General features: G+C 42.6%; 3 protein-coding genes across 4 annotated transcripts; 2 read left to right on the top strand and 1 right to left on the bottom strand.

Moving 5' to 3' along the window:
• Positions 1-369: 369 nt before the first annotated feature.
• ugdh (UDP-glucose 6-dehydrogenase) lies at positions 370-7,382 on the top strand. Its single transcript, XM_052085172.1, has 12 exons — positions 370-509; positions 1,663-1,824; positions 3,479-3,580; positions 3,661-3,861; positions 3,941-4,138; positions 4,399-4,546; positions 5,062-5,156; positions 5,237-5,367; positions 5,546-5,685; positions 5,856-5,947; positions 6,042-6,152; positions 6,895-7,382. The coding sequence occupies exons 2-12, from the start codon at positions 1,663-1,665 to the stop codon at positions 6,997-6,999; spliced, it is 1,485 nt and encodes a 494-aa protein (XP_051941132.1). The 5' UTR covers positions 370-509; the 3' UTR covers positions 7,000-7,382.
• Positions 7,383-7,513: 131 nt separating this feature from the next.
• lias (lipoic acid synthetase) lies at positions 7,514-13,203 on the bottom strand. Its single transcript, XM_052085173.1, has 11 exons — positions 13,040-13,203; positions 12,621-12,799; positions 12,140-12,233; positions 11,929-12,009; positions 11,344-11,500; positions 9,949-10,006; positions 9,711-9,839; positions 8,792-8,937; positions 8,646-8,716; positions 8,461-8,572; positions 7,514-8,047 (listed from the first exon to the last, which is right to left on the bottom strand). The coding sequence occupies exons 1-11, from the start codon at positions 13,121-13,123 to the stop codon at positions 7,986-7,988; spliced, it is 1,173 nt and encodes a 390-aa protein (XP_051941133.1). The 5' UTR covers positions 13,124-13,203; the 3' UTR covers positions 7,514-7,985.
• Positions 13,204-13,619: 416 nt separating this feature from the next.
• On the top strand, positions 13,620-16,638 carry rpl9 (ribosomal protein L9). 2 transcript variants are annotated; one of them, XM_052085174.1, is made up of 8 exons: positions 13,620-13,644; positions 14,161-14,207; positions 14,275-14,390; positions 14,768-14,863; positions 15,106-15,238; positions 16,024-16,104; positions 16,326-16,452; positions 16,529-16,638. In XM_052085174.1, exons 2-7 carry the CDS (start codon positions 14,162-14,164, stop codon positions 16,427-16,429), a joined length of 576 nt encoding a protein of 191 aa, XP_051941134.1. In that variant the 5' UTR covers positions 13,620-13,644; position 14,161; the 3' UTR covers positions 16,430-16,452; positions 16,529-16,638. The 2 variants fall into 2 exon arrangements, with proteins under 2 accessions (XP_051941134.1, XP_051941135.1); XM_052085175.1 differs by having other exon boundaries at positions 13,638-13,662.
• The last annotated feature ends 106 nt before the right edge of the window (positions 16,639-16,744 follow it).

The following is a 16,744-nucleotide window of genomic DNA, read 5'->3' as shown; positions in this document are numbered from 1 at the left end:
AACGTTACACATTATCGAGTACTGTTGTAACATCAGTTGACACAAGTGTGTGTTCATGTTTCATAACACGTTGTGACCATTAATTGTACCAGAAACATTGACATTTTGTTTGAGTATGAGTATGCACGAGTTTAGTATGAGACTGGTTTTTACATGTCATGTAAGATGTATTGAAACGTTGGAGGTTCAAATCCTGCATGCTTTTTCCCCCATAACAACTGCTCAAGCTGGAATTGAACTCCGTACCTCTGCACTGTGCGGTCGACGCGCTATAACCACTGGGTAAATCGTTGTTTTGCGCTTAAAATCCGCAAAAAAGAACTATGCGTGCGAAGGTACGGCAATTGTACGAAACGATGTGCGTTTACACTGAAAATCTACAAACAGGAAGCGGGCGTGCGCGGGTACGTCAGTATTACGTCACTTTACGTTTGTAACCGAGCTGACAGAGCCGCTTCTCTTTAGTGGAGGGATTTGAGACGGTTGGCTTGTTCAGCTCCTATTGAAAGGTAAGTTTACTCGATGAGTGCTCCCCGTATTATCAAGTCTTCTTCTTTTATCATTAATGTTTTTAATGCATCACTTATGTTGTTCAGGTGAACAACTTTCATCTCGTCATGCGTGTCTTAGAGACATTGTAGAAGACAAGTTAAAAAATTCTTGAAGTTTGCTGTCGTGTTGGCAGAGGTAAAATAAGGTTGTCTCAGTCAAGATAGACATCTTGCTACCTCAGACATTCCCTTTATATGTGACATATACTGTAAATATTTGTGAACCGGCCCAAGTGAAGGTGTTGGTCATCTGCATAGGTTCCAAGTATGCCTCATAGTGTGTGTGTGGGAGGGGGGGGGGGGGGGGGGCTGTGGAATGAAAGGCTCTTTATCAGACCAGGCTTTCACGGTTCGACTGGCACTGTTGGTGGGATTTAGGTGCAAGCAGTAAAACTGGCAGAAATGAAGCAGATTAAGTCCCGTCCCGACAAAATTTAATTTGAGTAATCATAAATGGTAGTAAATCAAGTCATTCAAGCTTGCTCGGTAAATGTGGAGTGATTGTAAAAAGCAATTCACAGATTGAGAAGTATACTATAGTTACACTGCACAATACAATTGAAAATCCAGATATAGGTACTGTAATTTTATAACCCAACATATTTTTATGATTTGTGTGTATTTTCTGTGATATTTTTTTTACATGTATTTATCCAAAAATCGAATTAATATAGACTGCAATGAAAATACTAAAAGATTAATGGAAATATCTAACAAATATTTCGTGGCCAAATAAATCCTGTCAAAATATCTGGCAGTACCATGATCGTTACTCCAAAACTGATGAAAAGACGAAAGAAAACCAATCAGAGAGACTGTCAAGAGGCTGACAGCAACACTGAAGGCGCTGCAGAAAATTAAACCTGGCTGCTAGTACGCGTAACAACAATCTACCGCCTTTCTCGTAAGTCCGGATATATTATAGTCTCGGCTATAATCAAATGAGAGATCAAATGTCAGGATAAAAGTATTGCGATAGCTTTCCTCTGCCTCATTCACCCACTTTCTCAAACTCTGTCCCGATTATACCTTCATTTGGTTGCTGGAAATGGAATGAATGAATGAAATGAAATCCTGAACTCTCCCCACGGCCCCTCCCTTTCATACACAGATGTTCAAAATAAAGAGGATATGTTGCATTGGTGCTGGCTATGTGGGAGGCCCAACATGTAGTGTGATTGCCCAAATGTGTCCAGAGATCACAGTGACTGTGGTTGATATCAACGACTCCCGAATCAAAGCCTGGAACTCCGACACGCTTCCCATATATGAGGTATGGGGTCAACTTTATTTCATGGCACAGTGCAACTTCCAGAGTTGTAGATACTACTTTCACTTTTGCTATAATAAGTTGTGCTTTAACTGCAGACTTTTAATTTGATGATATTTATATTGTGTGGGGGTGGGGGGGGGGACGTGGAGATATGTTCTTGAACATATGACATGGCACAGTAGGAAGGTTGCCTCATGTCAGACTATCTGGATCTGCGCCTAAATTGATCTTAAAATTTTTGTGTAGGTGTAATAGGTTTCGCTATTGTGCTGCCCCTCCCATGAATTAATTATTTATGATTGATTGTGACATTGTATGTTGATGTGATTAAAAAAACATCGTTGGAATTGCACCGTCATTGTCGATAATTCCAGCTGGTTAGGCACTTAAAAATACTTTGCATGTTTGTTATTTTAAAGCTCTAAAAGGGATGAACAGCATTCACATGGCTTTCGAGCATATTTGCTATTATTTACCCTTTTGGATAAATCTAGTAAACATACCTGTACTGGTGACAATACTTGCAAGTACTTCTTTGCTTTTGGTAATATGTATTTGCACTTGCATTTTGAACTGACCAGCCTGCTGATTTTTATTTCCAGTTCTATAGTCATCGCATTACTCTTGCCCTTCTGTAGTTGTATAACGAAAGTGCAAAAACCCAAAGGAGAAAAAAAAAAAGGTAATCTTTTAGAGCAGGGGTGCCCAAACTTTTTGGACCGAAGATCTACTTTTCGATCAAGTAACCTCACGGGATCTACCCTTACCGTCGCGCGCATGCGCACGTGCACACACACACACACACACACACACGCCATGATGAGAAACAGCCTGAAACTGAGACATGCGATGCACTTTTGCAGCCTGTTAACTATCGTAGCTCATATGTACCGTTTTAAAGTGCTTTCCTGGGCCCTCCTAGGTTCCTATTCTTTGCCCGTGCCCTCAGTGAATTGTACACGAAGCAAACTCTGAATGATAATAATGTCGATAAAAGATGGAGCGCAACAGCTCTGATCACAAGCTGCAATTGCAGGCTGCTGAGCGAGAACAACTTCCGTTGAAGTCATCACACGCCACCATAAATTCAAGATTTACATGCTTTATTTTATTTTTAAATATTTTGTGAAAAAGATACTGATAGAATGATTATGGTGCCGCATACATTAATACAAAAAAATATATTCTCACAAGATGAGCGTTTGGGCCCCCAAAATTTGTTGGTTGAACTCCAAATTGTACCACTTTATGAGCGTAGAACAGTCTTGGGTAAAAGGTGTGGTATCAAGAGCTATACAATAACCTGCTTGCTGAGGTTAAAAATGCATCATCCAGGTAAGTGGCATGCACGTCAATTGCTGATAAGGAGCATTTACACGCCACGCTACCTTTGCCTTTATTGCCTTACTCGATTTGAAAGGTTTCAGCTCATTGTGGTTGCTGGGTGTGGTCAGAAACATTGAGCTGGACAGAATTTTAGAGGGGCTTCGGTTGAGTAACTGTCGGCATGCAACCATTTGTGACCAGAGTATTTCAACACCGCGCTGAAAAAAAACTGTTCCAGATGGCTCATTGTTGCAGTTAGATCATCGTGACGAGTGTGCGGTTGTTACGCCCTAGTTCATAAAAACGATCTCTGTTTCTCACCCCACAGCCTGGCCTGAAAGATGTAGTTGAATCATGCCGAGGGAGGAACTTATTTTTCTCCACAGACATTGACTCAGCCATCAGGGACGCTGACCTTGTTTTTATCTCTGTGAGTTTTCCATTCACACCCAGGCAAACACACACACTTCTCAGCATCTGCACTTCAAACTAACGAGAACCCCAATGCAGGTGAACACTCCCACCAAGACCTACGGCATGGGGAAGGGCCGTGCCGCAGACCTCAAGTTCATTGAAGCCTGCGCTCGGAGGATTGTGGAGGTGTCTGATGGCTACAAGATTGTCACAGAGAAGAGCACTGTCCCCGTGCGAGCTGCCGAGAGTATTCGACGGATCTTTGACGCCAACACCAAGCCAAGCCTCAATCTACATGTGTGTATTATTCGTATTTATTATTGTTGCAAGTTGGTCTTCTGCTCTCCTATGTTCTCACGATACACCTCTGCTTTAGGTGCTGTCCAACCCAGAGTTCCTTGCAGAGGGAACGGCAGTGAAGAATCTGAAGGAGCCTGACCGTGTCCTGATTGGTGGAGATGAAACGGCGGAGGGTCAAAAAGCAGTCGAAGCGTTATGTGCCGTGTATGAAAACTGGGTGCCCAAGGCCAAAATCATCACCACCAACACGTGGTCGTCAGAGCTGTCCAAACTGGTGGGTAAATAATAATTAGAAATGATAATAATGATCGGATTAAAGTGGGATATAGCGTGGTAGTGAGTGGTAAATATATGTGACTCACAGTTCTGAGATTTGTGTTTTGAAACTGTGCTCCTGCATTCCTGACAGAAAGTCTGGAATTGTAGTGAATAGTGATAGATGCTGGTTCACATTCTCCTCCACCTTAGAATCTTGATAAGAGCTGCTGCTTATTTACCGTTTTGTATCACCTTCAAATAACTTGGTGTATGCAGGCAGCCAATGCATTCCTGGCACAGCGAATCAGCAGCATCAACAGTATCAGCGCGCTGTGTGAGGCTACCGGGGCTGATGTGGAGGAGGTCGCCACGGCCATTGGCATGGACCAGCGAATTGGCAGCAAATTTCTCAAAGCCAGCGTGGGTAAGAGAGGCTGAGCCATGAACTTTTTGAAACATGAAATGTAAGAAAATTTGGCGGTTTTGTGGAAGCGTAAAATTCACAGGCGAGTCTCAGGAAATGTTTGAGGTCCAACCATCACCATGCCGAGCATCACGTTTTACTTTTTTATTGGCGTGTCTTCAACACTGAATAGGAAACCACTTTTTGAACCACATTGAACAATAGCTGAACCTTGACCTCTGATTTTCAAACTATTTATCCATCAATTTGTTGTTTATATACGATAATAAACGGAGCTGGGTTTACAGTCATAAAGGCTTTCTGATGAAAAGCCATAAAAACAATTATGACCTGTGATTAAAAATGGGCCACAGATCTGCTGTAAGGTCTCTTGGAATTTGTTCCGGGTTCTGTGACATGGGCTGACTTTGACCTTCTTCAAATGTGGGAACAATTTTCCAAATTGGAAGAAATAATGCGACCAATTAGATTGTTGCAATTATAAAGCCTCATTGTACACATCTTGTATCCTCCAGGTTTTGGTGGAAGCTGTTTCCAGAAGGATGTGCTCAATCTGGTGTATCTTTGTGAGGCCCTCAACCTGCCAGAGGTGGCCTCCTACTGGCAACAGGTGAGGACAGCAAAGTTCTAATTGTATGCTCTTTATGCCTTGTGGAAGTAATTTTATTCTTATCCCCCCTATCCCATCAGGTGATAGATATGAATGAGTACCAAAGGCGGCGGTTTGCCTGCAGGATCATCGACTGCCTCTTCAACACAGTGACAGGCAAAAAAATTGCTCTGCTCGGGTTCTCTTTCAAAAAAGACACAGGTGACACAAGGTCAGTTCCCTACCCACGCCCTTGTATATGTTCATGCGTTAATCATAAACTTGCTATTGTACGTCGGTGTTTGGAGAAAACTGGTTCTTTCAGCCTCAACACATATTAACTTTGGAAGTACAAGATTCTACTGCCACCTTCTCTGATCACTTCCTGTTGTGTGTGTGTGTGACCTCAGAGAATCATCCAGTATTTACATTTCCAAATATCTGATGGATGAAGGGGCCAAACTATTCATCTACGACCCCAAAGTTCTTAAAGGGCAAATCATTCAGGACTTATCTCATCCCAGTATCTCAGAAGACAAGCCAGAAAGAGGTAAAAGTGTATGCAACGTGTGACTTTGGTGTCTGCTAAAATGCACTGCACAATAGATTATCTCCTTTAATTGTAATTATGGGATCTAATGATATCAATTCTGTCCTTCTGCTTACAGCAATATGTTCGCTCATAAATATACATTACTGTAATAACTAATGCTGACTCAGTTTCAGAGCTGGTGACTGTGACCACTGACCCTTACGAGGCTTGCCAGAGCGCACATGCTTTAGTCATCTGTACCGAGTGGGACATGTTTAAGGTCAGTAATCTTTTTTTTTTTTTTTTTTTTTACTTGCTGCCTATACTGGTCATTAAAAATGTTTAAAAATGTCACCCTTCTCATTTCACTAAAGGAGCTGGACTATGAGAAGATTTACAAAAAGATGCTGAAGCCGGCCTTTATATTTGACGGTCGCAGAGTGTTGGACCACCTTCACGTACACCTCCAGGACATCGGCTTCCAGGTAAGAAACAAGTCAGGCACTGCTGCATGAGCATGATTGAATGCAGTACACCCTCTGAGGTTCAGCACACTCCATGGAAATCATCCAATTCTAAACTGTCACTATCATAAAATCATTATGTCAAAATATGCCATATAACGATTACAGGTGAGCTTCATTTGATTTCTCTTAACTTTTGAATCGACATGTCCAACTGTTTGATGTCAAGTAAAATTTATACATATATAAATCACCCTCTTCACAAGTCTCCTGAAGGGCTCCAAAAGCCCACAGCTGACAAATATTAACATCCCCCGATGTAATACCCATACATCCATTTTCCAATTTGCTTGTGCTTACAAGATTCGCAGGTGTGCTGGAGCCTATCCCAGCTGTCTTCGGGCAATAGGCGGGGAACACCCTGAACTGGTTGTCAACCAATCGCAGGACACGCAATGATGAACAACCATTCGCGTTCACAACCACACCAAGAATCAATTTAGAGTGTATTCCATTAACCTGCTATGCATGTTTCTGGAATGTGGGAGGAAGCCAGACTACCCGGCAAAAACCCACGCAGGCACAGGGAGAACATGCAAACTCCACAGGGAAGCCGAAGCCGAATCGAAACCTGCCCCTCTGCACTGTGAGGCGGGCGTGCTAAACAGTCGACCACTGTGCCATCATTTCCAAAGATACAGCTGTTAAAAACATGAGCTGCTACTGTAACTTCAACTAAATCTTTGGTTTTCTCCCTCTGCAGATCGAGACCATCGGAAAAAAAGTAGTGGCAACGCGGATCCCCTACACCCCTGCTGCTGCTCGCATCGAGGCCAGCGAGCCTCCGGCCAAAAAAGCCAAAGTCTAAAATTGTTGGCACGCAACACATTCCTCCCTCAACCTTTGAATTGGACTCTGTCAAATCCTGCCTTATTATCTGAAGCAAGCCATACAAGCCATGTGACTTATGACTCTGCCATAATAGGCTGACGAGTTCAATCTTTAGGCTCATTATTTTGACTATGTAATCAAGTTATGGTTGAACATTTCCAAACACACAAATGGTTTATTGAATACACTAGTATTTATCAAGCGGTTTTTCATGTAATTCAGCATGTCTTGCCATAGTGTATGTACTTTTTACAGCCACATTCCAAATGTTTTTAAAACCTATATTTTTTATAAATCATAATGCTGTATGTGCACACTGTATCTGACTGAAAAGGTCAGTGCAATAAAATGTCAACAAGTCCTGAATGTGATTGTTGAATTCCAAAAATGTGTCAGAGGTTTTTAAATTAATCAAAAACTGAATTTATGGTACAATGGTATTATAAACGTAGACATCTGAAATAGGTGGCACTTGTGTTAGTGATAACAAATTTGAGTGCTAACTTTGATTTACTCAGGTCAAGTAAATAATTATTGGTATCCCAACGCAATGTCATTTTAAATAACCACACATACAGCAGGTGTAGCAAACCTTGAAGTGCCTCTTACAAAGAAAAGGTCCAGGGGCCCCTGAAGAGTGGAGACAGAATACAGTAAGGGGCCCCGGAGTGGCAAAATAAGCAGCAAAATGTTCTCATCGTGGACAGTCGACACTCCGGTGGTTATCTGGATAGCCGCTGGCCTGTCCCTGCTCGCCTTCTCTTTAATCATCTCTCAAACGTCCATGACAGATGGTCCCAGTTTTTATGTAAACCCTCACCCCACCCCTTGGCCTCGTTTACTTCACTTGAGTGTAGACATGCTTTCTATTCTGTATTGTGTGTTATACTGTGACTTGAAGTAATGCATCGTGGCACTGATTTCAAGTTGTGTTTATAGACAGGGTTGCTGGTTTGTCACTATTCATTCCGCCGTAACAGCTGCTGCTTTTTTCTGCTTCAGCAGATTTTTCAGGAAGAACTCTCCTGTGGAGATTGAGGAAGGCAAAGTAGTTAGGGTCATCTCACCCTGGGGTGTCCAAACTTAAGTGCTTAGGCTACTTAAAATTAGGCCAGGTCCTTCGTACAAGGTATGTATATGTAAAATAGTTTAATTTTAAAGTGATACCAAATCAATTTGTTTGCAGCACTAATTTGTATTTTACTTGTTTACAGTCAGCCAACAAAATTAGGGGGTGGGGGGCAAATGCACCTTTTTTTGGTAGAAAAATGATTGCTAAATTAATTCGGTATAAATACACAAGTATATTTTTGCTACAAAAAATAGCTTAATATTCATCGGTGTTAATCATGACCTCAATGATTATTAATTTCCAGCAAAAATATGCCATCATAATTTGGCCTCCGTATAACGGAAACATTTCCGAGCCAGTTCTCACCTGCTTTGTAGGAGGATCGAACCAGCGGCCCACTGGCAGTGTAGACAAAGCCCATGTCATTCCCAACTTTCTCCCAGTGTGCAAACTTCTCTGGTGTGATGTATTCATCCACCTAGGACCGCACACAAATTGATGTGGTTGATAGGAATTCAAATGTGATTTGAAATGTTGTGGAGCGCACCTACCTTTAAATGCCGTTTCGTGGGTTGCATGTATTGTCCCAGTGTCAGACAATCCACTGCGACTTCACGCAGCTCTGCAACAGCACCAAAACTGCGTCACGACCTTCGATCACGTCATACCAAATACTGCATTTTCCCAGTGAATGTACCAGTCAGTGTGTTTTGAATTTGTTGGTCAGTCTCTCCCAATCCGAGCATGATGGATGTCTTTGTAAGTAAAGCAGGATTGGCCTTTTTGGCGTGCTTCAGAACGCTCAGAGATTGGTCAAAATTGGCTCGAGGATCTCGGACATGCCTAGAATTAGAGGGGGAGGGACAATTATAAAAGGCAACTTTGAAGTCATTAAAAAAAATTAATATTAAACTGATAGGTCTTAAAATAAACTCAGAATTTGACCCCAAAATTAACAACCTTTATAGCTGCACAAAATATTCTTCGGCTTTTCTTTTTTTGCCACACTCGTTCCTACATATAAACCATCAATGTGCGCAATGTCATGATGGATGCCATAAAATTGCAACATAACGACAAAGGAGTCATTTGTTTTTTCTTAGCCTTTGTTACAAAAGATTGAGCATCCTCAACATGAGATTTTTTTCTTTCCCCATTTTTTTGTTGTTGTTGTACAACTTTGGTTTGATAATTTTCAGTTTTGTTGCATTTTATTCTATTGTGTAAAATTAAGTACATTAATTGGGTCACAAACTGTCTTGGGACATGCCGCCCTGGATCCGTTTTGCTCTCTGCGGTATTCAGGTGCCCTGGAGATCTCACTCCACAGGGTCCGCCTCTCTTGCCTCCACTTAAGGAATAAATCTGAATGTCATTGTCATATAGGCTGTCACTCTCCCAATCCGCTACTCATCTATTCTGGCACTAAAAGACGTAAAGCACAACTCCATGACTAAGCGGCTGTTAAAAAACAGGTTTTAAAAATGAAAAAGAATGAACTTATATGCTGTCAGACAAAAATGCGCATCAGTCCTGAATAAACAGTGTATGTATGAGGCATGTCAAATTGAGCATTAGGTAGCAAGTGCACAATCAAGTTCATCTCATCGCGGTACCTTTGCAGCTCACGGACTGTCTCCACGTTGTGCGCGTATACATCCAGACCTGACAAGGCGATCTTCTCCACTGCTGCAAGGTCGCCCCGAAAATCAGGTGTTAGACATTCAACCAGGATCTGAGGGTTCCTGCATGAAGGTAATAGAATGGATGCTTTCATTTAGAACACACGTTACGACACCAGTAGCTTGGTACAATCTTGCCTGGTGAAAAAGCAGAGATGCTGAGATTGTTTACCTTTCCTTCAGGTGAGAAACAGTCTTGGCAAAATGTTCCGCCCCTCCATCCGCAATATCTACCCAAAATAAGGAGCAGATTTGAATACAGAAGAGACCACTGAAGTACTCTAATTCCAAGAGCTACATTTCCCTGTGGAGGTGCAGTTCTCGTGTCATTTAGTTCTAATGAATCTGGCTCATGTTCCAACTGCGGGCTATGAAACCCGAAGACGATAAGGCATGAATAGTTCCTGAGCTATAACCCATGTGGCTTATTTGCGCACATTCTTGTCAATTCTGTTTTTACCTTTTTAAAATCGAGTGCACCTGTATTGAACCATTCTGATCTATATTTGAATGTGCTCTGCGTAGAGTCTCATGCTGAAAATTCAATATATTGCCAACCCTGCAGCTTTCAAGTTGAAGGTTGTTGACCTCGCCACGGAAAAGGCACGCAACCTGCGCAACCTGAAATTCCAGACCTTTTGCTTTCTCTCGTATTTATACATTAAATGTATGAACAAAGTTTTTTTTGTTTGTTTCTTTAGTAGGTGCTGCTTATGTCCCATTACACTCAGACTGATTTGACAGTATGGAGAGCGGCTTTTAGTAACACAGGATAACACAGGCGGATCGGTGCAGCGTCTGCTGTGATGCGGACGTTGTATCGGTCTGTCGTGGTGAAGAAGGAGCTGAGCCAAAGGGCGAAGCTCTCAATTTACCGGTCGATCTACGTTCCAACCCTCATCTATGGTCACGAGCTATGGGTCATGACCGAAAGAACGAGATCACGGATACAAGCGGCCGAAATGAGTTTTCTCCGCAGGGTGTCCGGGCTCTCCCTTAGAGATAAGGTGAGGAGCTCGGTCATCCGGGAGGGGCTCAGAGTCGAGCCGCTTCTCCTCCACATCGAGAGGAGCCAGATGAGGTGGCTTGGGCATCTGATTCGGATGCCTCCTGAGCGCCTCCCTGGTGAGGTGTTCCGGGCATGTCCCACCGGGAGGAGACCCCGAGGAAGACCCAGGACACGCTGGAGAGACTACGTCACCCAGCTGGCCTGGGAACGCCTCGGGATCCCCCGGGGAGAGCTGGAAGAAGTAGCTAGGGAGAGGGAAGTCTGGGCTTCCCTGCTAAAGCTGTTGCCCCCGCGACCCGGCCCCGGATAAGCGGTAGATGATGGATGGATGGATGGATGGATGGATAACACGCGAATTACCGGTATTTCAACAAAGATCATCACATTGGCAAACAATTGTATTCCTGCTGAATTTAATACAAATAATGACTCAATGTTTGTATAGTCTCCAAAAATATGTAAAGACTTAAATTTTTCGACCTGACATGCAGTCAACCAGCTTTGCCATTTGCTTCATGGATCCTTTATAGTATTTAGGAATTGAGGAGCCCATCTTACCATCTCTGTCCACAGATGTGAGCACCACATAGTCAAGTCCCCATGCTGCGATGGCCTTTGCAGTGTTATAGGGCTCTTCAGGGTCCAGAGGTGGTGGCAGGCGAGCAGTCTTGACAGAACAAAAGCGGCATCCGCGCGTGCATGTGTCGCCCATCAGCTAACCATTTGAATGAAATGACAAATTACTACGTAACAAATCAAAATGGTCCTCAAAATGCAAACAATTGATAATGTAAAGTTGAAAGTAAAATGGCATCGTGCAACAACGAGTTTGATCCCACTTCACCGCAAGTTCAATGCAACCTGCAGAGGTCCAATATTTACACATGTTAAATCGTAAATCCACGTGCACCCTGACAAAAGGTATTCAAAAGACAATTCAGTTCAGAGTGTGTGGTTTCTGTTGCTTTTACAAGCTTCTGATTGGCTAAGTATTGAACTGCCGGGGAAATATTTTTCATGTACTGTATAATACATAAAATATCGGTAGATGCAGATATTTTTAACTACTGATCATGGAAGATGTATTATTTTTTTTAAATAATAGCATGTACATTGGGCCTACGTTGCATGTTACAGACTCACCATAATGGTGGCTGTAGCTGTAGAGTACTCTCCTCCTCCCCAGCATTCGCCAATGTTAGGACACCTGGCTTCCTCACATACCTGGTGAACAAACCGAGTCACTCTTTGAACTTGTGCAGATATATGACAGCTTAATGTACGCGGGAAAAAAAGTGCTGTTCTTGCTCAACAAGTTTCCAAGTCAACTCCGGTTACACTTTGTGTAGCTTACGGTGTGAAGATTGAGGTCTCTCAAAGAGTTCTTCAGCCTGTTGTAGTTCTTCCCAATTGGGATTTCTGTCTTCAGCCAAGGAGGCAGCCGAAGCCTGCAAAATATCAGTGGATTAAAATTGAGAAAACAAAATGAGTGAGAACAGACAACTATGCCTTAGGAAGAGTGAGCATTGATATTTTCTTCAGCACAAACAATACAGTAGAAAGCAGTACCACATATGCATTTCATTCTTGAAGACTTGCACATTTAAGACAATGGAAGGCAAAATTATCTTGATCCCGCCACATCTTGGTCAACACCTCTTCAAGCTAGTTCTCAGATAGGCACGACTGAACTATGCACACAATAACCAGACGTTCCAAGAGCTTCTTCCCTCTCATTCATCAGTTGGCGAATAATTCCATCATGGCTTTTTGACTGTTTTTGCCAATTCTCCGCACCTCTGTGTGACAGCAAAAGCGCGCACGCACGCACGCACCTCTCGCCCTTTTGTCTCTTCAATATGCCTCTGTACTCTGCCCAGTTGTCTTTCTCGGATAGTTCCCCTGAAATGAAGTCCTGCAGCGTGGGGCCTTCATTATCGCTCAGTAGCACTTTGCTCCTGTCAGCCGTATTCGGAGAGGACTTGGCCGCAGATGATATGCCGCTTTTGCAGCTCTGTATGAGACAAAGGGAATGAATGGCTCAGATGATCATTTATACTCGATCTTCACCCGATGCACACCTCCTAGAAGATGTACGCAACCAAAGACTTATTTGTAAACTTTGCCCTTGCTACTGGGACCGTTATGAAAACAGCAGCTCAGGAACTACGCTTACGCCAATGAAACGATCGAAAGCACATCAAAGATATTTCCAAACCGAAGTAATTTCACAGTGTTGGAGTGAAATACTGACGTGCGAGATACTTGTCGCTCCGAGCCAATGGCGATGAGCTGAGAGACGGCCGACCACAAAGCAACTTTGCTTGAGCAACGCCATAACATTGGAGACCAAGTTCCTGGCCCAGCTCGTTATCGAACAACGCCCATCGACGAGCGATTGTTCCAGTCTAGTGTTGCGTTCAAGTGACGGCGACAGCTGAGGAGAAGAAAAATTTGGAAGTTTGTAATAATAATAATACATTTTATTTATAAGCGCCTTTCAAGACACCCAATCAAGCTTTACAATAACAAAAAACACAAAACAATACGGATTGAGCAGCGGCAGCCAAAACGCGCCAGCGTTCACTCAAACCGAATGTAGCGCATTTCTCCCCTTTAGACAATCTTACATAGATGTTCAGGCCAAAGTTTTACTTTCTTCCTTTCTTTATCAACTAGTTCAAGTATTTGCGCACAATGAAAATTTGGATCAAGACATTTCTTGGGTTTTTTTTGTCAGCTGTTTTGGCCATTTTGTGAGAAAGTGTGCTCCATTGTTAATGTCTGGTGACGTCACAGACTCTGGCTACAACAGCCCCGTGACGTATTTCCTCCCCCTTTTCTTCTACGAACAGCGAGGTGAGGTTGCCTGAAAATGTCAGTCATCGGACATAATCCAAGTCCATCAGTCGAAATTTCACATTAGGTTGACTTCTAATCTGCGGGGTGTACGTTACGAATAAGGCTTTTTAGTCGGAAGGCATTATTTTTGTGTCGTGGCCATGTCTGATGTGAATATATGGGCTTGTTTGATACGTGATCGAAGTTGGCCGATTTAGGCCGACAGTGTCGAGTCACGAGTGTCCTACCCGCTTTGACTTGAACCATAACCACTATCGATATGCAACAAATGCTGTGCAATGTTTACCAGTAAAAATGCTAGAATTAGAACTGTTAAGTGGGGAGTCTCATTTGCCTTATGCTGATGCTAGCTTATCCGCTGTGTGGCTCCAGTTGTCATCAATAAATGAGTCCGAAATCCGTGCCAGTGTTATCAAATGTAGTCGCGTTTGGCTTCTTTCCGAATGTTAATTTAAGAGTATGAAATCTCACGTCAAATCCTGATTAACTGATCGCGTCTCATATCCCTTCCAGAATGAAGACCATTCTCAGCAGCCAGACAGTCGACATTCCTGACAATGGTAAGAAAACGCTGTTTGCTAGGGGCATCCCTTGGTGGCAAATGCTCACTTTGTTGTCTTGTTGCAGTCGAGGTGAAGCTGAAGGGACGGACAGTGACCGTCAATGGTCCCCGTGGCAAACTCGTCAGGGAGTTCAACCACATCAACCTGGAGCTACGTCTGCTGGGCAGGAAAAATAAGAAGGTATGGAAGACCAAGCAAAGCCTATCACAGAATTTTAGGGAACGTTGGCTTTCAAGTGTTAGTTTAGAATGATCCTGAAATGCGGTATAACTTTTTTAAAAGTGAACCTAATTTGGCCTTCTGTGCAAGAGGCACTGTTTCGGTCTTGTGCCCCCTGTAAAGTTTTGTCATTTTAAAGAATGAAAATGTATGCCTGTTCTTTGCCAATCATGTTTTGTAATGTTAATATGCGAATACCATGCAAATGGGATTGAGACCTGTAATAGCGGCCTGTATCGAACTGTGCTAAGAACTTTGACGTTCCTCCGTAAATGGATAGCAAATGACTTTGGAACATCAAGCTGCTCGTTTTGATTTGCTGAACAACTGTATTTCAGCTGCGTGTAGAAAAATGGTGGGGGAACCGAAAGGAGCTGGCAACAGTGCGCACCATCTGCAGTCACGTCCAGAACATGATCAAGGGAGTCACTTTGGTAAGATTGTCACTCAGCTTCAACAATTTCCAGGACTGACTTCAAATTATACCTTTGCACTTAACGATGCTGACGTTTCACCACCACCTCTATCCAAGTCTGTTATAGTAAGAATTGGGATCCAAGCTGTCAAGCAACTTGTCCTATTTTGTGTTAGCCTAACCCCATCTGTCATCAGCAATGTGTAATTTCATTGCTCCTTTCACCATGCCTCACGTTTCTATCATCTTGTCTCACTGTAGGGGTTCCGTTACAAAATGCGTTCGGTGTATGCCCATTTCCCCATCAACGTTGTCATGCAAGAGAATGGGACGATGGTGGAGATCAGAAATTTCCTTGGTGAGAAGTACATCCGCCGTGTCAGAATGAGGACAGGTGAGTACATGGTCATTGTTGCCTTCATTTGTTGACTGAATGTTCACTGGACCTTTGCATTCTATCTTTGCACTTTTCTCTGAAGATAATAAAATGGTCTGTTGACAGTGGACCACTAAGTGAGACTAACATTTAGATAGTTGGCAACAGTTTGAAGCGCCATCAACAGTACCTAAGCATTTTGTGAAACTCCCCAGTTCCCTTTGCATTGTTCCTGGTTTATTGACACCCAAAGTGGGCCTGCTTTTCAGACAGAACTTGCTGGACTGCTTTGTGGATTCGCATGATTAGATACATAGTGACATCATCTGCGTTCAACACAAATTGCTATAATCAGTGAGCTTTTGAATGAGGAAGCAAATTTGCCTTCAATACCCATCCCACATTGCTCTCTTACACATCGTAAACAAGCTGTGGGAAGGTGGGCTTATACCGTCCGCATGAAAAGAGCTGTATTTAAATAAATTATTGGTGTGCTTCACTGCTTACAGTATCTTGGATATTCCATTGCAGCTGATCAACTTGTGCAATATCAGGTGTAATTTGAAAAAATATATATACTGATCCACTGTTTCACTAAAATTATGGAGGGATGACTTTTCTTTTTAGGGTCTTAAATTGGCAACTCAAATTAGGAGTGTGCCCTGGCTCCGGTCTACGCTAATTTTGAGTTTACCGTTTTTGTATGAAGATGCCTAATTGATTAAAGTACACTGAAGGTGTTCGAGGCTGCACTTTAACTCAACATTCTCCCTGAAGTAAAACTTTTGTTTTGCTTTTCTCAGGTGTGATGTGCACAGTCTCAGCAGCCCAGAAGGATGAGCTGGTGCTCGAGGGCAACGATATTGAGCTGGTGTCAAATTCAGGTATGTTGTAACAGTCCATGTCAATACGTTACAATTTAGATATACTAAATCACTGTGACTACCAACAAGTGCTGGAGATCTCCAATTTATAGAGCGAGCTGCAATTAGTTTTATGTGAAGGTACTGACCTGTTTTCTAAATCCGTGGCCCTCGTCTGCCTTTAAAGTCAATGCAATGATTTCCCGTATGATATTTTTCACACCAACTTCTTCCTTTTCCAGCTGCTCTCATCCAGCAGGCCACCACAGTCAAAAATAAGGATATCAGAAAGTTCTTGGATGGCATTTACGTGTCTGAGAAGGGAACAGTTGTGGACACAGAGTAGTAAACTCTGAATCCACACCCAAGGTCAGAAAAAAGATTTTCTATTATTTTAATGTAATGCAGTTTTTGGTTTGTAAATTTTTTTCTGAAATTTCAACAGTTGACCTGATGAACCAACATGTCACCCCGATTAAGACACCAGAAACCTACTTATGTCATCCATCAAGCATATTCTGTTTTGACCAATAAAGTTGGAATATTGTTTCATCACCTTTGTTTTGTTTTTCATATATGCATCTTAACCACTTGCAGGCTTGTCTGTTCGCTTTTAGTCCAGAACCAAATAAAAGGGGAGTTTAACAAAGAATTTATGCTT

Source organism: Hippocampus zosterae, chromosome 13 (assembly GCF_025434085.1).
Source record: "Hippocampus zosterae strain Florida chromosome 13, ASM2543408v3, whole genome shotgun sequence".
Lineage (NCBI taxonomy): Eukaryota > Metazoa > Chordata > Actinopteri > Syngnathiformes > Syngnathidae > Hippocampus > Hippocampus zosterae.
The sequence above is the reverse complement of the archived record's forward strand: the minus strand, read 5'-3'. Positions and strand labels throughout refer to the sequence as shown.